Genomic DNA, 22,372 nt, shown 5'->3' on the forward strand with positions numbered 1-22,372 from the left:
CCAACTGTTATCACTCAAGGATATTTTCCAAATAATTCCTTATATCTTCCCTCCCCACCCCCAGACTGGAGGAGGTTTTTTCTCAGAAATAGGAATATTTACTAGACTGTGGCCTAAAAAGCTGTCTAAATTTCCAGTGAAGTGAAATTTTTGGCCCCTCATTTGAAGGGTTTCCTGTTTTTTCTGGGTTAGGTGTCAGTATTCTGGCAAAACTTCAGTAGAAGGCCAGTGGAGAAGGAATAAAAACCACCCTGAAACCCAAAAAATCCATTTATCTCTGGTTTTGTGCCATGTGTACAGCTCTTGGGTCTGACTTAATTTTTTTTCCCCCATTTGCTGTTGAGCTGTGATACTTTAGCTCTGTTATTTAGTAGTATTTGGAGAGGCATGTACATTTGGGCTCAAGCAGTTTGTTCTCAGTTTGCTGTGTCACCTGGTGATGTGTTTGTCAGTCTGTCAGTGCTGTTTGGTTGGCTGTAATTAACTCCTGGCTAATAACTGGGCTGCACTGGAGCAGTGCTTCTCAGGTGGGGTCTGTAGGAAGTGATGTTTGACTGTTGCTGAATGAAATCTGGCTTTATACATTCCAGGCTTTTTCAAGAGTGTGGGATTTCAAAGGGTCTTTCCTGTTGATAAGGTCCAGTCTCCTGCTATTTGCATGTCATGTATTGACTCCTGGTTCATAAATGAAGTTCAGGCTTTGCCTTCACATGTGGTCTTTTCTTCTTGCCACTTTTGATTTAAAGGCTGCTCCAGCTCCTCCTCATCAGTCATCTGATTTTCAGCAGAGTACATTTGTAACTAGCTCTTAGCAAATGTTCTTCTTTCAGGACAGAACAGCAGGTACTTAAGATGAAAGAATGATTTTGATATTTACCTCAACATGTTACAAGAGATGGTGATTTTCTGTCAGCTTTCACTGCAGGCTCTGTGTGAGAGCTTCTCTTTGCTTTTTTATTTTTTTGAAGATGACTTATGAGAATTTTAGCTCTCTGTGTGAGAGCACAGGGTACCACGTGCCTTGTACATCAGCAATAAACCCTCATGACAGGCAGGGCTATCCTTCTTGGTACTCTTTTATTTATGATAGCACCACAACATCAATAATTTTTAAGTCACCATCTTTTTCGAACAAGTTCTTAATTTGTAGCAGACTTCTGCAGTGAATGCCCAATTGAACGTCTGAGATTTACTTTCCACTTGTGCCCCTCCAGACACTCCAGTTGTAGCCTGTGTTATGAAGGTGGGTGATGATACAGGACTGTGAGTTAGCAGCGTTGTTTCTGCTGAGTTATTCAAGAAGAAAATAAATAGATTTAAAGATTAATCTCTCAATTAGAGATCCTTGAAATATAACCTGGATAGTCTCTCTTTTACCTATCCTGTGCTTCTACTTTATTTTCTAGTTTAAATAATTTTCTACTCAATATAATAGAAAGCTGAGTTATGTGGCCTCTATTTTTTACAGTTCTCTTGTATTTTACCCCCTTTACCCTGGGTTTATATGTTCTTCAAAGTATACTTTTAAGTCTTACATCTTAACTGTGTCAGGATCATTCCCCCCAAACCCTTCCTGAAAAACTCAGCCTTGCTGCCCCTTTAGAAAAAAATATTAGTATTTTGATTCTATCAAAACTTTTGACTATCTATCTGTTTAATGCCTGAATCAATGTATTGCTTTGTTTTGGTGAAGTATCTATTTGTATCTATTTTTATTATTGCCTATTTTATGTATATATTCCTATTTGAAGTAACTATACATTTAGTATTCCCCCTTAAATACTTCTGTGTTTGTCACTCATTTCTGTAAGCAGAGACATCATTTTGTCCTCTTTTATGTGTTGTTTTCTCTTGCTTTCCACAGAGCTGCTGAGTATTGTGACTTTGTATACTCACGGAATTTTATTTAACTTGACTTTTGTTAGTTTATTGGAGTTTGGGTTTGTTTGTCATTGTTCAGATTAATTGTATTTACAGATCACTTCTATTTTTGCAGCCTGAACTATTTATCTCATTTGGCCTGAAGTCCTTTCTTTCAAGTTATTTCCTGTTTGACTGATGATAGCTTTTGCACCTCCTAGATTGACCCAAGTGAAAGTTAAATTAAAATACTACTTGTTGCTCAAAACCCATCTGAGTCCAGTGGGTTTAAATAGAATTCTTAGTTTGTCAGAGCTTGTTGTCCTGAAATTATTTTCCCAAAAGTGATGAAAAATTAATGTTGAAGTTCAGCTAAAAATAAGGTGTTTGATGTTCTTAGTTTTCCACCAGGAGGTCTTTTCCATCATTACATATTTGTAATAACATGAGGTTTCTCTCCTTAGCCAAGTGTGACCCTGAGGTGAACCATGGATAACCAAATCTGGTTTTTAATTTGCTCATTAGATTAGAATTTATTATTTACCCTGGCTAAGCTTGCATGTGTTGACATGCCTTGTTAGTTCCCCAAATTTTGAATTTAACAGTAGAATAACTTGCAAATTTTTCTGTAAGGAATTCAGAAGTGTCACACAGTGGCATGAAGTGGTGTTTCATCACTGGTGTGACTTTATTTAAACAGGCCCCTTGTTTAATGCTTTCATCCTATTTGTAGTATTCCTTAAAGAGTTTTTAAATCGAATTTAACATTTGTAGAGGCAGCTTCTTGATGTGCAGTGGCTGAGTTTGGTGTTGAGTGCCAGCCAGCAGGTGATGAACCTTCTTCAGAGGTGTTTGCCTTTCCCTGGGTTTGGTCCCTGCCTCTTTCCTTGTGATTGTTGGTGGTGATGGTGTGCAAGTGCTTAGAGTGTGTTTACTAGATACAATTGCACAGGTTAGCAGGTCTTGTGAGGTTGCCCAGTATTTTTATGTGATAGAACTTGTCTGAGATGTTACAATAGAGTAACCTGTTTAAATTTAAGGTATTGTGCATGCTCCTGCAGCTCATTTCAGTTTTGTGGCTTTGCAGCTTCCTGTTCTAATTGTCTCCTGTGGTATGGCTAATCCCCAATTACACAGAATTTGCCCTTTTGACTGATCAGTGTTCATGCAACCAATATTTTAGCTGAAATAATTAGGTTTAAGTGCAATTCAGGTGGCAATTATAGGTTGTATCTCTTCCAAGTTTATGCTGTACTGCTTAAAGAAGTTAATTTGAAGGGGAAAAGGTGCTTGAAGGAAAAGACTGACATTATGTGATTCTCTCAGATTTGACCCCTTTTCTGAGAGTCTAATTTAACTATATTATCTGATACACTCTAATGAAATTAGCTGATTACTTGGGCTAATAATAAATAACCCACCTACCTGTTAAGTGGTTAATCACTACTTCAAATATGAATAAATTGTAGTGATTTTTAGAAAAACTGTGGTGCAGTCTGCTTTTTCCTGGCCTTGTGGTTGGATTAATGGTTTCTATAAGCATTGTAAAATCTTTGGGTGAAAGATGTAACTGGTCATGTAACTGATTCCAAGGAGGATCTGGCTTCAGGAATCCTCCAGGCTATGGGTTGCTGTTATACTATGGACAGCTGAGTTCCACTGGTTATTCCAACTTTTCTCTGCTTTTTGCTCACTCCAGCTTTTGTATGGATGTGTTGTGAATTGGATCAGAAAAGACATACGGATTTAAAACCTGCTGCAGATCTGTGTTGTTTTGGTTTTTTTAAGTTTATTAGATTTTGCTGTTTGAACTGCAGCTCTCTTTTAGCAGTTGCTTTTTGGATTGGATATTTTAAAGATTGTGGTTTACAGTTTTGGGAGGTGATGGGAGCATTTGGCATAAGAATTAAAACAGTGGTAAGTTGATTCCATTGGGTTGGTTGTAAGTTTCATGTTTTGAATATTATTTCCTTCCAGTGTTTAACTTGTGTTTTCCTGCTTTGTAGGAAGAGATAATCATGGGCACCAGTGATATGTAGTGGTTCTTTCTGGAACTACACTGAATTTGAATTGCAGAACTGGAGGAAAAATATGTTTTTCTTCCATCTGTGGTTCAGCTGAATTTAGCCAAATCCAAATGCAAGAGGTCACTGCTGAGAGCTCAGGAACTGTTTGCAACTTAATATTAACTGATAATGATGCTGGCAAATAAATGACCTGCTGTCAAGGAGTCATTGCTCCAGTGAATCTATACTTTTCAAGTTAGAAGTGATGCATGGTTTTCTCCATGTAGAAATAGACATAAAACTAATAGTAAACCTCAGGCTCATGAAAATCTGTCATCTGCATGTGGCTTTGCTGGCTTTAGGAATATGTTTGCAGCTATTTAAATCCTGTGTTATCTTTGAGTTGCAGAAAGACAATGGGACCACTGGCACGCTGACAGAAAGCGTGCTTCTCCAAGCAATTGAAGGGCAGAATCAAGAACTGTCAGCTTTTTCTGAAGCAGTTACAAAGTAAGAAATGGCTGAATATGAATTAACTTGCAGAAGAGGAAAAAAAAGCTAAATGATTCATTTGCAGTAAGCTTGACAGGAACAGTCCTTTTTTTTTTTTTTTTTTCTTGATGGGATAGATTTCAGTATGTATCCTTTTTCCTTTTCTTATCTCAGTTTTTCCTGGTTTTGTTTGACCTGGTTTGTTTATTTTTTTTTTCTCCAAGAATGCAACAGAATTGTTAAGATCTTCAGTACTAAGATTATTATATTGTCATATGTCTTCTTTCTTATTTTGGTCCTGTGACTTTCACTTTTCCTTGTTTTTATCCTTTTTATCCTCAAAGTATTTTTCTTTGTCTCATTGGTTTTTTATCACATTTTCTGATGAAAGAGTTCAAAGTTGTTTTTTTTTTTTTTTCTTATTAGCTGAGACACCTCGCAATGTCCTATCACTCCATGGATTTCCAACCTTTAAATGCTTTTATTTTTTGTTGTTTCCACAACTGGAATTCAGTAGCATAAAGTCTTTAAACTTGTCTCTTCTTTGATCCCTAAAGATGAAGTGAAGTTTCTTAAAGATTGTGTGGGATTTTTTTCTTACTGCCACAATTTATGAGATTAATTTTTCTGCGTTTTTCTTACTACAAACTACTCTTGCCTTTTTTACTTTTGAGATCAAAATTCAAGAAATAATTGGAGGAAATACAGATCTTTGCATCTCCATGACACCATCTATTTTTTTAAAGCAGGAATATTTGTGAAATGAAAAAGAAACTCCACAAAAACAATGAATATTCATATATATGGGAAACTTACTGATGATGATTAGGACAAAGCTCACATAGGAGAGGCTTGTTGCAACACTTTCTAGTTAAATCTAATTGTTACTCTTTCTTTCAAGACGCAGTGTTTAAAGTACTGATGGACTTTCAACTGGACAGCTCTTGCTGGATATTCTTGCTAGTGTCCAGAATCAAGACAATGAAATAAATGATCCTTATAGAGTAGTTCTATTCTTAATTTTTATAATGTTACTTAAAAATTGGCAGAAGTTTAAAGTTAAATTATTTTATCCATGTTAAATAGCAAAAGATGAAAAGTAGCTTTATGGTTTATTCACTTGTAGGTAAACATTCTGTACTGCTTGCGTCCTAAATAAAAGCCTTTACCTCAATTAGGGCCTCTTCCTCAACTTCCATGGCTTGGAATAGCTACCTTGGAATAGCTGCCTTCTGCTTGGTATCTGAGTTCAGATTAGACTTCTAAAAGTTGAAATGTGTGAAGAGGCTTGTTGGGCTTTTTTTGTTGTTTTTTTTTTTTTTAACTAACTTTTATGAAATACTGTGAATTACCTTTTTAAGAACTGTTTTAGAGCTTAACTTCTGCAGAAGTTGGATATGTTCTGTAAGAACTGACCTATTAAATATTTTAAGCTATGTGGAAAACCTACCTAATTAGACACTTAAGATTTTTTTCCTGTCTAACTACTAATTGTATAATTATTGTGGGCAATGTCCTGTTGAGAGTAGAATAATTAAATGGTGCTTTGCACATGCAATTTAGGTAGAGAGCCAAAGGTAGTCTTTACTGTTCTGCCTTCTGGTTATTACCATGTTATTTTGTTTTAGTCTTGGACTTCTCCATTGCAATGTTTCATAAACCTTCTCTTCTTCCAGACTGAGGACCAAGTTTCCTTGTACTGATCAGCAAACAAATCCAGGTTTTGTGCTGAGTCCAATCATGCTGCAAAGAAATATAAGTGGGGAGAGTGCCAGTATCAAGGTTTCAATAGAAATTGAAGAATTCCAGCAACCAGTAACGTTCACATGTGATGGTAGGTTCCTGTTTCTTGAGTTGAGTTTGCTTGTGAAAGCCTGTACACTCAGCCCAGGACAATGCCTTTCAGGTTTTGTAATCCCTGGGTCTCAGGGGCAGGAGCTGTTTGTGGGAAATGTGGAAAGGGTAACTGAGGAAAGGCCTAGCTCTGGGTCAGTGCCTCCATCAGAAAATATTTAGAAGTTAACAAACTGAAATATTGACTGTAAAAAAGGAAAGTCCAGCAAACCTTCTCTGTCTATAGCTGGATGGAATAAAATAGTTTTTCAAGACTTTTTACTTTATAGTTATTGAGGGGATAATGTCACCAGGACTGAGATTTCTACTGTTTAATTTTCATTTCAGCACTCTAACATATTTTAAAACAAATTTTTGTAGGCTGTCTAAAAGTTTAGGCAAACTGCTGCTGGAGAATAGGAATAAACACAAATTATATATTACTTGCCTTCAGTACATGCTTATGAGCACAAACACTAAAATAATACTGTTGCATGTGCCACAACTGGCTGTCCCAGTTTTGTGGGTAACCAGAAATTTTGGTTTGGGGTGGACCTTTGAGGTTTGCCTGGTTGTATTACATAAATTCATATTCTCTGTGCAGTCTTGACTGCACAGTGGTTTTATTTGTAACTGCATGCTGTCAAGTTCTGGCAGTTCTGGCTGATAAAAAAACTGCTAATAAACTTTTTTTGTCTTTATACTTCTGTCACTTGTGAGGGTTATCATTTGGATCTCAACTTCTCACAGTGCAGATGCTTCAGAGCTGGTTCTCAAAAGATCTGGAGTTTTTTGTTACTCACATGTACTTGCTGCTCTATTGAGAAACAAGCTCTCAGTGCATCAGGGTTTTCATTCTGTATTAATTTGCTGGACCTCACATTTATTCTGTGGTGACTTAATAATCTTTTAAGAAATGAGGTGGACTGTAAATATAGCCTAGGAAGCGTTTGTGCACTTAATCCTTAAGACTACACTTTGCTAATATTACAAGCTTAATCCTTTCCTACGGAAGGTTTGGTAGGGTAATAAAATGTTAGGGCTTCAGACCTTTATTTGTAGTGTTTTTTGTGACTAGCTTGGAATGTGCTTTGTGTTCTAACCCAACATACTTTCTTCTCTGTACTTTCTACTCCCTTTTTGCTGAAACTAGTCCCAGTTAAACTACTTGTCCTCTATAGCTGATGAAGGGTGGTTATGTGACTAGTAATGAGGGTATTTCAAGTTATTCTCTACCTTCAATTCCTTTTCTTCTTGGTCAGGAATGGCATCCTGATGCTAGAGCTGCTTTACTTTAGTGTGGCTTTCAGTGTTGCTCAAAGGAGCTGCAGCCTCTCAGTGCTCTGACAGCTGTTTGTAGAAAGGGCTCAGAAGGGAAATGGATGAACTTTAGAGCTTATTTGGATTCATTTTGCATTCATTTATTAGACTTTGCATGGAAGTTTGCTCTGTCTGAGCAAACATTGTGTGTCAGCAAGAAATTAATGTCTGTGAATAAGATGTAGGGCAGGAAAAAGGTGGAAACATCTTTGTAGTTTTCACAGAGCTGGCAGACCTTTGGCAGTGCAGCCTGTGAGTACAGCACAGAAACTATCCCTGCATGAACTATCTCTGTGTCTTTTTTCTTTACCAACTCCCAGATATATTCTCTGCTGAAGGTAGTACAGCCATTTCATCCAATAATAAGCTAAACAGTCTTAATGACTTCAAGTGTTTCTGAATTTATACTTCCCATCATTGCTTGTTCTTGACTTTCACACTGTCATTCTTAATATGTGCTTGTATACATCTGTGCTTGCAATAGTTAATCATTTGTTAATGAGATGAAGCACATGTGTTATCTTATAGAAAATATTGTGGCATTACCTCTCTGTATCTACCATAGTAGTAATTTTTCTATCTTTTAAAAAAAATGAGAAAATCAGTAAGGTCCCTGGAGTGGGGAAAAAACCCCTCTCTGAAGGTACTGATGAAATATAAAATTGCTTTTATATAACAGGTTTTTTACAGAATTTTGAGGCACTTTGATATTATTTGCAAATGATTTGAAGGAGATCGTCAGAAACTAGGTAGAGAGGGCTAGAGAGCATTTTGTATTTAAGCATTTGTTTCATTCAAATTTATCTGTATTTTTAGTCAGTGACAGCTGGTGGCTGTGGGGGAATTGATTTTGGGTTTGACTGGGATAATTTTTTTGCTCTGTAGTTACTGGATGGAAGAGAGACTATTTTCCAAAAAGCATTTGGAGCCTGATGCAAAAGTACTGGTAGCTAAGAGTTGCATTTTGCAAAGGCTTGGTGATGCTTACTGAGATCTGCTCTGTACTAAGTAGGAACTTCCCTGGACAAGTGGAAAGGAAAAAGGGGAAAAGGACTTTCAGTAGGATTTGCCTCAGCTGCAGCTGATATTCAGTTCCTCAAAAGCCAAACAGAGGAGTTCAATCTCCAACTCTTCTGATATTGTTTTTTAAACTGAAAGTGCCTCTGGGATCACTTATCTATTTGAAGTCCTTGCTAAATAGGGCAAATTTGTAATAAAATTTTAAAAAGAAAGAAAAAGTCTATCCTCAGTCCTGCAGACTGTGTACTTCAGGTTAAGTGACTATGCTGTATCCTAATTTTTAAAGAGTTTTTGGGCTTTTTATAATGGCAGTCAAGTTTTATGAGATACCTTTCTTTGTGAGAGAAAAGTGAAGATCTCAAACGATGAAATTTAGGTGATAGTAGAAATGTAAAAGTCTTTTCTACAAGTATAAAAATAAATTTTATTAAATAGCTACAATTTGTGAGTCAACAGTAGTTAGTATCACTCGCTATAGATTTGTATTTAACTTTTAGATGTAATTTCTTTAAACAGTGAGTTCCCCTGTTGAGCTTATAATAATGCAGGCACTTTGCTGGGTGCATGATGACTTGAATGAAGTGGACATTGGCAGCTATATCCTGAAAGTCTGTGGCCAAGAAGAAGTTTTACAGAAGTAAGCAAACTCTTTTTCATTAATTCTTAATTTCATGCTTTTTGACACAGTTACTGGAAAGTGTATCTCTAGTGATTAAATGTGTGAAAGAAACCTTAAAAACGTAAGGGAGTCATTCTTTGTGAAAATATTAGAAGTTTTTGGAGTTGCTCTGGGATACAGCAAAGTAGGTTGTCATCAACTCTGTTCTAATGCAGATGCATGTTTCTAGAGCATTTCTGTATTGTAGCTTTTGACCACTCTTCCAATCTCAGAAATTGCAAAAAAAAAAAAAGATTAACTGTTTTCTAATAAATTGGTGGAGTTGTGATTTGCAGGGGTTTGTTTGTTTCTTGGTTTGATTTTTGGTTTTTTTGTTGTAATTTTTTTCCAAAACCAAATGTTTTAAAAAGCCCCATTCTGGGTTAGAATATTTCAGTGTTAACCTTTGTGATTAAGAGCTGTAGCACAAGTACAGGTGTCTGCAATACTGTATAAAAACTTGTGCAGAAGTAAAAATCAGACCAAGGATGGCATGGAGATGGATTCACCATTTTCTTACTTCATGGCAACAGGTTGCCTGGAGTATTTGGTGTGATTTTTGGGCAAGCTCTGCTTTGGTTGTGACTGTGGCTGCTTTTGTTTGTCAGCAAGCACTGCATAGGAAGCCACGAGCACATCCAGAGCTGCCGCAAGTGGGACACGGACATCAGCCTGCAGCTGCTGACCCGCAGCGCCATGTGCAGCGACCTGGCACGCACCGTGAGTGCTCCTGCTCTGCAGGCTGCCATCTCTGGTGCCACTGGCACCTCAGCATGCCTGCCTGCTCTGGGAAATGCTCTCCTCTTATCCTGCCAGAGAGGGAAATACAGTACTGAGTTTTCACAAGGCAAATTACATAAATATGGGTAATGCCTCTTACTAGAGCCAAGTATTTTATACCTGGAAAAGGTATGCTGGCAGTGGGACTAAACTTGAGTTCCTTCTTGGAAAAGGAACAAATTTAGAATTAAATAAAAGTTGGGAACAGTTTCTGAGTTTAATTAAATGTGTATCAGACCATCAAAGAGGAAGGAAGGAGTATCTGATATCTGCATATCTGCATTGATGGCTGTTTCTTCCCTCTGCCCCCATGTGTACACATTTCACAGACTACTAAGTAGTTATTTCTTTTCCCCTTTGAGATCACCTTACCTCTTTCCCCTTCAACACTCTGGGTGTTAGTAATTAATTCTCTAAAACATTCTAGAAAGGTGAGAACTGGACTTAGTACCTCATGTTTTATTGCAGGAAGATGATGACAGGACACCTGTACATCTAACCAAACACCTCCACAAAGTAGAAAAGCCTTTCAGAGAACCTATCATAAGGTAATGTTTTGTGGTTATTTTAATAATCAATTGCTGATCACTGCTGAATTCCTGACCAAGGTGGTGTTCTGTTCTTGTATTTGTGTTCAAGAGCTTTTATTTCTTGCAGGTCTTCCATTGAAGAGCTTCTTGAGGTGTATCACAAGCAAGTGAACATAGCGCTTAAGAATGAGGTAAGGTTTATTGCTGAACCAAAAGTGGCCAAAGTCACTGGTGAGGTAGCTGGCAAAAAGACTTGCAGGTTTTCTTGGGGAAACTGAGAATCTGAGCAAACTGTGAAATTATAATAATGGGTATTTAGATTTCTGCTCTTCTTTGCTTCCTGACTTTTCTTGTAAACCATTTATTACCTGATAATCACAACTAGAAGTGTAACTTCCAAGTCCTGGGATGCAAAATAACCTCTGCCCCAGACATGCTGGAAGAGGTTAATTCAGGACAATAGGGAAGAGGTCAGAATTCTGACTATGGCTGTTGACAGCCATGAAGGATGTTTTTACTAACAGATAAAAATCTGCATAATAGAGAGCAGGAACAGTTGTGTACAATGGGAGTTAGAACTGAAGCATGTTTGGAACATAGAAGTTTTACACAAGGCATAATAATGGTTTTTTCTGTATTATTCAATTAATTTAAAATACCTTGTCTGAAAAATTGTTTGTTTTGATGTATGATAGGTAGCTTTAAGCAGGTTGGATGTTGATTAGTTTAGAGTAATATCTCATCTACAAAAGCTTACGGATATAACCTGCTCATTTCTCAAAGGAGAAACTGCTTTTAACTGCTGATAGTAATGTAACTTGGAGTCTTAAATGCTTAAACATTAGATAACTGTGTTTTTTAACCAGTCTTGAAATGAAGTACTTAATTGCAATACTTTTCATTTCTACTATGTTTGTTTGCTTCTCCAGGAATGCAGGCTTGAACAAGCTGCTGTCTGCTATTTCCATACTCCCTTAATATTATTTAATTCCCTTGCTGGTGATTCACCACGTTCTCAAGGGTAGTTTTGAACACAACCTTTTTGTAGAGGAGTGAGCTGTTACTGCTCCCTGCCATGGTGGTGCTTTTGTTGCTTTGCTCCTGCAGCTGCTTCAGCTTCTTTGTTTAGCTGTGATTTCACAGGCTGAGATGAGGAATGCAAAACATCTCGATTCACATTTGTGTTCTACCCTTTGTTGAGCTTGTAGGAAATTGAGCTTTCTGAGGTTGGGAGATGTAGTTTGTAGGTGGTGATGATTAGGTCCAAATAGCAGCAGTTCTGCATTTGAATTTTTTACTTCATGAATTCCTTTACATATTCAGTAGCTGAAGATTGCTAATCCAGGTGAAGAAGGGTAATCCATAAATAATTTGCACGTGGGCTTTGATTTCACATTGTTGAACATTCTGAAAATTATCAATTGTCTTTTTACTGAGATTTGAGAGCCTGTGAGGGAAAATGCAGTGGAAATTTCTCTTTCCATGTCACAAAGAAACTGTTACTTGCAATTTGTTAGCTTTGGAGGAATGGCTTAAATATTTACAGTGTCTTCTGACTTCTGTGGTTATTTTCTTACTAGAACAGTTAATTGTTGCCAGGTAGCTCTCAATTTAAAAACTTCCTGATTCAAATGGCTTCTTTGCTATCCATTTGTAGGAAGGCCACAAGTATATGTCTGGGAGAGTGGTGGTTGGGAATCAATTTACATCTTAGTGAGATAATATTGTAGTAGTTTTTCCTCTTATTTAGTTGTAAGTGCTCAGAACTTATTGTAAAAGAAACCTACATTAAAAAGTAAACTGCTCTTTTGAAGCAAATATTTTAATTTTCTACACGTGTTCTTTAAAATTGGGTGAAGACTTTCCTTACATTAAAAACAAACCCCAGGAAACCTAGGATAATTCAGATTTCACTCAAATGGCTTTTCTTCTGTTGGAAGAGTAGAGGAAAGAGAATATTAGGAGCAGCTCAACTTTGTCTTAAGTAGCCTACAAACATAAATTAAAGTGAAATAAAAAAGATTAGTTCCATCATGGAGGGGGTACTGTAGTGGAAGTAGTAGAAGTGTCAGTGTAATTTAAACCTGTGGACTGAAATTGAAGCACTGCTTCTTTAGCATTGTTTCCTCACACTAATTGAATATTCTTTTTTGAACTGCGCTTTCTTTTTAGGCCATGAGGGAAATTGAGCTTTGTATCTCATTAGAAAATAATTGTTTCCCAACAGTTTAATAGAAAAATGGTTGGGAACCTGCTAATGTTTCCTGGAACCTCCTAATGCAATCCTCCCCATTCTAGGGTCTGTACTGCTGTGTTTTTGGCATTCATAAGGAAGTTCTCAATATTGAGTTTTTTCTTCATTCCAGTCATTACAACACAATTTATTATAATGGAGATGTGCATCTCATAGTGATGTTTTCTTGGCAATTCATTAAAAAACATTAAAGCAATACTGGGTTTCACAATTGTGATCAGATCAATCTGTTCTCTCATACATTCCTTATTAGAACCAGCATAAAGCAGTAGATCATGTAATTAAGACTGTCAGAAAAATCTGTTCTACATTGGATTGTGTAGAGACTCCTGCAATAACGGAATCAGTGAAGAAGCTCAGGAGGGCTGTTAATCTCCCAAGGATTAAAAATGCTGAGGTAAACTTTCTCTCTATAAATTGCATGTTTTAACTGATAAATTTTATTTTGCCGTCTTTAGTCGCTGGAAATACCAGCAACAGTTCTGTCAGGGTTCTGTTGGGATTTTTTGTTGGGTTTTATTTATTTATTTATCCTTTTTACTTGACATCTTCCATTTATTTTGACTTCTCTCTGCTGTTAATGCATTCATCATTTGCTTTGGGAATATTTTCCTTTTCTAAATAGTGACTTTTAAAACCAGTTTTTAAAGTACTGTTTTCTGGTTCTGTAACTAGAAACTTGTGTCACAGCAGATGCCACTAAATCTGACTGAGGGGAACTGACAGGAGCTCATGCTGTCTAAAATTAATGCAGTTGTGCTTTAAAGGAGGAATTGACATCATGTATTTTCCCAGCAGTGTTTGTGACTAGCAATAGCATCTTAAAACTCTTAACTGTTCATGCTCCTGCATTCCTGAGCATAAGGACAAACCCAAAATCTCTCAAACAGCCCAGAATTTTGTGATGCAACTGCCTTATAATGAATGGTTCAGTTGAGCAGGACAGTCTCAACTCATGTTGTCAAAAACAGTCATTAAGTGGAGAAGTGTGCAAATAAAAAAGCTGAATAACCTTATAATGCTATTTCTGTTGTCCTGCTGCCTTACCAGAGTGGCAGCTCATGTGATGCTCTATTTGCTTTTGGCTTCATCAGTTCAGTGATGTGTTTGTAATAGTGAGCAGAAGACAGATAAATATAGTTGTCACTATAAGAACTAAAATTCTTACAGGGAAGTGCAGAAGACATTAAGGCAACATAGTGAAATACAGCATATAAATATTTTTCAGTGTTTGCTTTTTGGTAGGAGAAAGCTGTAAAAATAATTAGATTACAGTGTACAAATAGCTCCCAAAAATAATAGTGTAGAAATAATTAGATTACAGTGTACAAATAGCTCCCAAAAATTAGATTACAGTGTACAAATAGCTCCAGTAGAATTTGAAAAAGGTGAGATTTTATTAATAAAACCCTGCGATTATTTTATGGTGGACATTGGCTTACACAGTATGCAGGCACGTAGGCTGCTTTCAGAAACAAAAATGCTATAAGTATTGGAGACTGTTGCATTGTAATATTTTGTAAGATATTGTTTGATTTTTTTTTTCAAAGTAAATTTTTGTGGTTGGACAAAGTGACTGCATTTTTGTAAGAATGTGAAAATTTTTGATATTCAAACTTTAAGTTGAAGATGCTCAATTAGTACAATAGAAGTGTAAAGAGATCTTTCATCTTCTGCAGCACTTGTGGCAAACTTTGTAGAAAGTTAGGAATTCACTGGGGTTTGATTTTAAACCACAAGCTTAGTTTTCATTAAAAATTTTAGTTTTATCAGGGCTTGAATTGGGCATGAAACCCTTCCTGATTAGAAGGGAGTGAATTCCCATGATTTGTTTGTCACCTCTTGGTTTCAACATTGCCTTTGTTGAGACTAGACATTGCTGTGATGTTGCATCATGTTGAGACTTCCATTTTAACAGACCAAGAAGCAGAGAGATAGTACAAAGTAATAGTCCTTACTGTTCATTTTCTCAGTTGTTTAATATTTTTTTATTCAGTAAATTTATATTTATAAATTTACTGAATAAAATTCCACAAACAAAACAAAAAAAAACTGTTTAAAGCTGTTCAGATTTAAATTACTGGTAAATAAGCTAATGACTTCTGCTTTCATCCATAACAGCCCTGAGCAAGTTTTATGTCTACTTAGAGAAGTTAGATTATCCTGGGCAATATTTCAATGTACTGTGTCTTTCTGGACTTCATATAAAGAATGTCAAAGCAGTTGACTTGACAAAAAGTGAGCTTTTGGACTTGGTGAATAGTTGCTGCATCATATGGAAATTGTGATGCTGTTAGTTAACTCTTGAGGAACTTTGAGTGAAAAGATGTGTTACATAAACTTAAATATGGCTCTAATTTAGATAGTTCATAATTTCTGTATAAAACACTTAATAGCCATGGAAAACTAAAATGGATTTTCAGTATTGAAATTTCCTCTGATTTTATTGTGTAGGTATCCTTAAAATGTGGTGATGACAATAGCAAGAGTCCCTCTGGTGAGTAAAGCTCTTCAATTTTTATTTAAAAACTGTTCTGAGGTGGCTAATTTAGGAAGAAATGCATTCAAAATAAATTATCATTTAGGTTCCCTGCGGCCTGAACACCCTCTGAAAGTGAGTCTGGACCAGTTAACAAGAGCAGTTGAGGCCCTTCTGCAGCTCCACACAAATTCCTGTAGCACTTCCGCAGCAATTTCTCCAGAAGAGAGTAGGAGTACCAAGGAAGCTTGGACTGCCACGGAACATCTCCAGTTCACAATATTTGCTGCTCATGGAATTTCTTCTGGTTGGGTGTCAAAGTAAGTGATTTACCTATTGTAAAATTCCTCCTTTTATTTATTTATATGTTTATATATATATATATATATAATTTTTAATGGGATTTTTATGTTTTTATGTTTAAATTTTTCTTTGTCCAGTTATGAAAAGTACTACTTGATTTGCTCTCTGACTCATAATGGGAAAGATCTCTTCAAACCTGTTCAGTCCAAGAAGGTTGGCACATACAAGAGCTTCTTCTACTTGATTAAATGGGATGAACTGTAAGTGACTTCAGTCTGTTAAAACTCAATAAAATGTTTTGTTTTAGCTAGCTGCTGAATGCCGTCATTCAAGCAACTCTTGGTTCTAATTGCATTTCAAGCATCCAAAGAACAATTTACTGATCAAAATCAGAAATATTTTTCCAAATGGTATTTCAGTACTCATTGTAAAAGGGGGAATGGAAATGCTGGACAAGTGTCCTATGCTAATGTGTTTGTAGCATAAAATTACAGGGAGATGGGAAGGTCATAACATTCCTTGCAATGGGAATGGCTTGTGCTGCTTTAAGAGGGATTAAAGAATAAAACCTGCTTGCATGTACTGCTCAATTTATGTAAATGGAGAGGAAAAGCAATGTCTCACTTTTACTAACATGAACACTGAGTCAGTTTTTATTCCAAATACAGAGAGTAGACAGGAAGAAGGAAGGGCATGCAGAGGAAAGATAGGGAGATCATGGCAGGTGGTATCTGCTAACTGAAAGAGGAATATTCTTCATTATCTGTGCACAGCTTAATCTCTGCCACTTGAGTTATCAGGCAGCCTGTCATAGCTGAGGCATCATGTGAGCTCCATGGTGCCCCATATCTGCTCTCCTGACTGTCTTTAAAGGTCAGAGATAGACCCTATGGAATATCCTGAAAGTGAACAAACTAAAATGCCCTGTGGTGAACAAATCATTTCAGATCAGCACTGAGAGTTTCTAGAACATCTGCCTTCAGAGAGTACTCCTGCTACCTTTTTTTGATACATGGGATTAATTGTCACATCTTTTGCTGGCAAGTACTGGTGTATTACAGTGAAAGGTCTGCTAGATTGCTCAAAAGCTGCTGACAGCAGTGTGGTGCTTTATAGTGTAATTGTCATGTTTTACAGAGAAATCAAACTAAAAGAACATTTTTATGCAGTAAAAACAGTGTAAACAAAAGTGGAAGCTTGAACAGCTCAGTGAAGTGTATACTCCTCAGCTGCTTGCTTTATGGATTTTGTACTATTTAGAATTTAACTTTTAGTAGTTTTTGATTCTTTCATTTGGATGGGAAACTATTGGCAGCTGACCCTTTCAATCTGAAAAATTAGAGGGTGGCTAACATGGAGTTCTGTGTGCCCTTCCTGGTGAGTGGAGTGGGAAAACTGGTTATGCTGGACAGTCAATTGTGTGCAAGGAATGTGATTTAATAGACAGAGATTAAAAGGGTTGTTCCAAATCTGACTGTAGTGCAGGAGTGTAATTTAGCAGGTTTTACAAACCATTGGCATGTGAGATGAAGTAGAGTGAAATATGATTGCATGGATATTTAACACTTGTTCTTCAATGTTAATGGACTTTTTGAAAGCAAGAGGCATAAATGGATTATATGGATAAGCCTGTAACTTACTAACTGCTGCCTTTTTTCTAATTGACTTATTTTTAATACTTTTATTTTATAGAATAATTTTCCCCATCCAGATTTCACAGTTGCCTTTGGAATCAGTCTTACGTCTGACTTTGTTTGGAATCCTAAATCAAAGTAGTGGGAGTTCCCCTGACTCAAATAAGCAGAGAAAGGGCCCAGAGAATTTGGGTCAGGTTTCTCTCCCTCTGTTTGATTTTAGGCGGTGAGTATCCAAAATATGGGTAAGATTATCAATATGATTTGCTCTGTGTAGAGTTTCCTCCACACCCATAACTACAGAAATTGACTCTCTGATATTGACTATAGTAGCCCATGATAAAGATAAGAATTGTAAACTATACTGATACAGACAAAGTACATTTCATTAAATAGAGGACAAAACGTGGTCTTGTGTTGTAGATTTCCGTCTCACTGGCTGAAAAAAACTTCACTGCTGAAGGAAGTTGAATATTGTTTGGATTATTATACCCCATAATATTCTAAAATTATTCCTTTTCATTCAGAGCTGGATTTATTTTAAACAATTAAAATAATGGGATAATTAGCCAGCGTGTTAAACTTGTGGCATGTTTCTGGTTTGAACTGGCTTTTCTTCCAATACAGCTGCTGGATGCTGTTATGTGCTTTTTACTAAGAATGAAAAGCCTGCTGAAACTTCGCTAAGCTGAGTGTTTCTGGACTGGTTCAAGTTGCTTTGTTCTTCCAGCTTTGATTACAAAGCTCATTCCAAAACACTTATCACTGGGGCAGCCACTCAGTGAGACATTAACCAGTAGGCTGGAACCACAGTGCCCAGATTAGACATCATGGTGCAGAAGTGATCACAGCACTGTGAAACTGCTTCTGCATTCATGCTTAGATTCCTCTTTATGTGTGCTGCTGACTTCTAGGGCTTACTGGGAGTTTAAATTGTCAGGCAAGGCTGCAGAAAGGCAGCCAGGTCTTTCCTGGACAGTTACTGCCATGTGTTGCTTGTGGCTGTTTCATGTGCTTTGCATCCTCTGGTTCTGGATTTGACTTTACTTGCTCTGCTTTCTCTTGTCTGGTGATGATTCCAACAGCTTGAGGGTGTCACAGAGTTTAGGATTTCCTGCATTGCAAAGATGGCCTGCAGCTGCTTTCAGTCTCCACCAGAGCTTGGATTTCTTTTCACAAATAATGCTTATTTCAACCTTCTGTTTAAATGCTGCATTTCAGTCTGCTATCTAAATACCACATTTCACAGTATTTGAAAGCACAGCTTTTTATTTGAATTGCAAATTTATCTTGTGTTCATGGTGTTCTCCTAGGAGTTTGGGGAGAAAACTGTATTTTCTGTTTTTGCAGAGCACTACAATGGTGTGTGTTGTGCCAGAGCTTGCTGAGTGGCCTGTATGTAAGAGCTGTAGAGATGCTTAGTGGTCTAACCCACTTGCAGTCCACATCAATTAAATCCAGACCAGGGTAATTAAAACTGGTAGCCAGATATTCCAGTTACAGTTGAAAATAGCATCAATGGCAGGCATGAGCTACAACTTGAAACTAACTGAAATAAGGGGAGAACAAGACTGGTCATTTATGAGTTTTGGAAGAATCCATGGCCAAGTTAAAATTCCTTCTGCTGAAGTGCATGTAAAGTGGCTGAAGTCATCATTGCTCGTGGAGGAGACAGAAGGCTGTGGCAACTGTATTAAATTGGAGAATTAAGAAAAAGAATAAGCTGTTCAGTTGTGCTTTAGTGGCACGATTTGGTAATCTTTATTGGCATGACAAGCTCCTAGTTAATCAATATTTACATATATGTTCTTTATTTGAAATACTTATAAACTCGAAAACATCTTTAAAAATGTACTTAAGGCTTGGCTTTCAAGCAGTCTTTTGAGCAACATTTTGATTTTGAAAGACTGCTAGAAAGACCTAACATTCAACACTTAATTGATTTATGAAGTGTCTTCAGTTGTGCCCTACTACAGCTGGAAATGATATTAATGTTAGGAATACACTGGCAAATATAAATGTCATTTGATATGCCCTTGCAGAATCTGGTAATGTGAGAAGTCCAGCAAATGGTGATGCCTGTAAGATTCATATGCCTGGGCCTTTTTTCTAGAAGCTAAGGAAAGTGTATGTGTGTGTTCAGTTTTTTTCTCAGAGGCAAAAGTTTTCCTTTTCTGACTTAAAGAACAGGGAGCACCTAATTTATCTGTGTCAACTAAATCAACACTGAACTTTTTCCTTTGTCTTTTCCACCTAGAAGTTGTGTGCATCACTTTAAAGCACTTACAGAAGACAGCCAGTGAAAATCAGTAAATTAATTTGACAATAATATTTTGGTGAAGTAAAGAGACTGTGATGCTAATAACCTGTACATGTTCTTTTCTCAGGTTGTTAACTAGTGGGACAAAGCTGTTGCAACTGTGGACCACATCACATCCTCATCATGTGTCAGGGACGACCAGTAAGAAGGGAAATATGGAAAGAATAGTATTGCAGGTTATACATAATTCTGATTTACTCTGTGCTTTGTTTGAATGTTGTGATTTGTTGTAAGTCATATTAGGTGAATGTTTTGGGGAGAGGGAAAGTACTGCTCAATAATATTTGAAAGTCAGTATAGAATAGTGATTACTAAACTGTAAGGGCAAAGAATGGGAAGCTCCTGGAAGTCTCTACAAATCTATTCTTGAAAAACTGTCTGGAAGTAAGAGAAATCAGAATTGCTTTGGCATGACATGCTGCCAGTACTGGGTGAGAATGTTTTTGAAAGCAGTCCATAGAAATGGGTGCTGAGATGGGAGTGGTGTGGACACCAGCAGTAGCAATTCCAGCTCCTTTAGGGAACACAAGCACTTCCCTTTCTCAGTTCAGAGTTCAATTTTCCCTCCAAAGAGAAGGTGCCTTACTAGGCATGGCTCAGCAGTCCCAAAACATGGCCTGAGTGGGTGGCTGGGTGGAAACCACAGGTGTGGGTTTGAACAGCTCTGATTATCTGTACTCTAAACATTCTCACTTCTCTTCTGAGGAGTGCTCCAGCCACTGCATTGTGCAATAACACAGCTGTACGTTGAGGAGCTGTAGTCATGTAGAAGAATTGAGATGGAAAAAAATAGTCAGCAAGCAGTATCTGGGGACTGTTGCACTTGTAGAGCTAAAGAGTTCAGATACCCAAACATCTGAGCTTTTCTCTGCTTAAGGACTTGCATCATCTTTTTTTCTTTTTTTTTTTTCCAGATTGACTTTCCATCCCATGCTTTTGATATTGAATATAAAATTCCTCAAGCTGCAAAGACTACTGTGCATCATTCTGTAGAAACATTAGAAAAACCATTGAGAGAACGTCTCCTTGCCATTCTCTCCAAGGACAGCACCATTGGGTATGTCCATCCTTCTTCAAAAAGAGCTGGGCTCTTTTTGCACATGGCAATTTGTAACTAGGGCATGGAGTGCTTATGTATTCTTGAGTTTCTATTAATTTTTTTGAATATATTTTGAAGACCTGTAGAGACTTAAACAAGAGATTGAATTAAACATGGGAAATCATGGAACTGATTTTAAGAATTTCCTTCTGTTTTCCTTGGCTGCTGCTGTTAGTTTCTTGCTACAAGACTGCTGCCCCTTTGTCTGCCTGTTGTAGTCACCTGTTGCTACTTGGCAGTTTCTCAGTTCCAGGGTGTTCCAGCAGTGGCTGTTCATGTGCCATGGGAGCTTTTCTGGCAGCCTTTCATACTCATCTGCACCCAAAAAAAATGGTTTTGGTTTATTTCAGATGATACTAAAACTTAACTTTGTCTTGCCCAAATTATAAATTCAACAAATGTTTTCTTAATGTTTGAGGCTTTTTTTGGCTTCTTGTTTTGACTTTTGTAGAGGAAAGAGTCATTTCAATGTAATTCCATTCTGTGTGTTAAATTATCTATCTGAATACAGCAATCAGTGGCATTGGGGTTATTCAGGTGATGGTTTGACATGTGAAATGCTCTTGTCTGCAGGCTGTCGAAGGAAGATAAAGAATTCTTGTGGGAGAAGAGACATTATTGTCATAGCCATCCTAATAGCCTACCAAAAATACTGGTTAGTGCCCCTCACTGGGACTGGGCAAGTCTTCCAGAAATATATTCATTACTTCAGAGGTGGCCTCCTTTATCACCCTTAGCTGCACTGGAACTACTTGATTCAAAGTAAGAAAACTGTAAATAAACTCTCCTGTGTTTTGTTCAGCATTAAATGACTCTTCTTTGGTAGAAGATCCTAGAATGGTGTTCTGTGGGAAAATACTGCTGAATTTCTTGCAGAAAAAGTTAAATATTTTTAAAATTTTAAAGAACTCCATGCATGCTTTATTGATGTAGGCTTAACCAAGTCATGTAGTGAAAGCACAGCAACTGTGGTTAGAGTTCTGAAGTTTAACATGCAGCAGGACAGGAGTTTATACAGACAGAGTTTTGAGAGGTTTTGACTGTGCTTGTCCTAAACATGCACATGTGGTTGCATCTTAGGTGATGAAGGGCCTTGTAGCTCCCTTATTGAGCTTTTAAAGACTTTACATGGTTGCTTTTCTATCTAGCTGATCTCAAAAAAAAAAAAAAAAGAATAAGAAAAAATCCTATATGAGCAGAGAAAATCTGATGTGGACTTGTGGTGACTTTCTAGGTTTGCTGATCAGGAAGTACGAAATACAGCTGTGAACTGGATAGAGACATTGAGTGATGATGAGTTAACAGATTTCCTCCCTCAGTTTGTGCAGGTAAGACTTGCTGCCTACACAGATGTTTGAATATTTCTGGTTTTTGAAAACCCAAAGGAATTGCTTCTGACCAGTAGCAGGAGTGCAGTTGAGTGCCTCTAACTGAAATGCACAGTAGGGGAAACAATTTGAATAAATAATTTCTTTGTGACTGTCCAAAGTATTTGTGGTAGCTGTCTGTGCATTAGTCACAAAATATATCTTCATAAAGAATTAAATGCAGTCCTGATTTATGTCATTTCCATTGTATTTAGGCATTGAAGTATGAGACCTACCTTGACAGTGCTCTTGTGAAATTTCTTCTGGCTCGGGCACTGGGAAGCATTCGGGTTGCACACTACCTGTACTGGTAAGGGGTTCTTTGTTCATTGTTCATGTAATGTGTGTGCCACAAGATTAATTTTCAGATTAAAAATCCTCCTTAACATCATCATTTAATAGCATAACAATGATTGT

The 22,372-nt window shown here is 37.1% G+C and overlaps 1 protein-coding gene across 3 annotated transcripts in view; it reads left to right on the forward strand.

Annotated features, from left to right (window-relative positions):
• PIK3C2A (phosphatidylinositol-4-phosphate 3-kinase catalytic subunit type 2 alpha) overlaps positions 1-22,372 on the forward strand; it is a 50,410-nt gene that overhangs the window by 13,735 nt on the left and 14,303 nt on the right. For all 3 annotated transcript variants that reach the window (XM_064714971.1, XM_064714969.1, XM_064714970.1), the window contains exons 3-18: positions 4,276-4,376; positions 6,035-6,192; positions 9,048-9,168; positions 9,798-9,909; positions 10,438-10,517; positions 10,627-10,690; positions 13,007-13,150; positions 15,208-15,250; positions 15,339-15,552; positions 15,673-15,795; positions 17,228-17,395; positions 19,557-19,665; positions 20,404-20,546; positions 21,162-21,350; positions 21,823-21,916; positions 22,171-22,265. In XM_064714971.1, coding sequence (XP_064571041.1) covers positions 4,276-4,376; positions 6,035-6,192; positions 9,048-9,168; positions 9,798-9,909; positions 10,438-10,517; positions 10,627-10,690; positions 13,007-13,150; positions 15,208-15,250; positions 15,339-15,552; positions 15,673-15,795; positions 17,228-17,395; positions 19,557-19,665; positions 20,404-20,546; positions 21,162-21,350; positions 21,823-21,916; positions 22,171-22,265 — 1,958 coding nt within the window. The remainder of the gene's footprint in view (positions 1-4,275; positions 4,377-6,034; positions 6,193-9,047; positions 9,169-9,797; positions 9,910-10,437; positions 10,518-10,626; positions 10,691-13,006; positions 13,151-15,207; positions 15,251-15,338; positions 15,553-15,672; positions 15,796-17,227; positions 17,396-19,556; positions 19,666-20,403; positions 20,547-21,161; positions 21,351-21,822; positions 21,917-22,170; positions 22,266-22,372) is intronic.

Source organism: Zonotrichia leucophrys, chromosome 5 (genome assembly GCF_028769735.1).
Source record: "Zonotrichia leucophrys gambelii isolate GWCS_2022_RI chromosome 5, RI_Zleu_2.0, whole genome shotgun sequence".
Taxonomy (NCBI): domain Eukaryota; kingdom Metazoa; phylum Chordata; class Aves; order Passeriformes; family Passerellidae; genus Zonotrichia; species Zonotrichia leucophrys.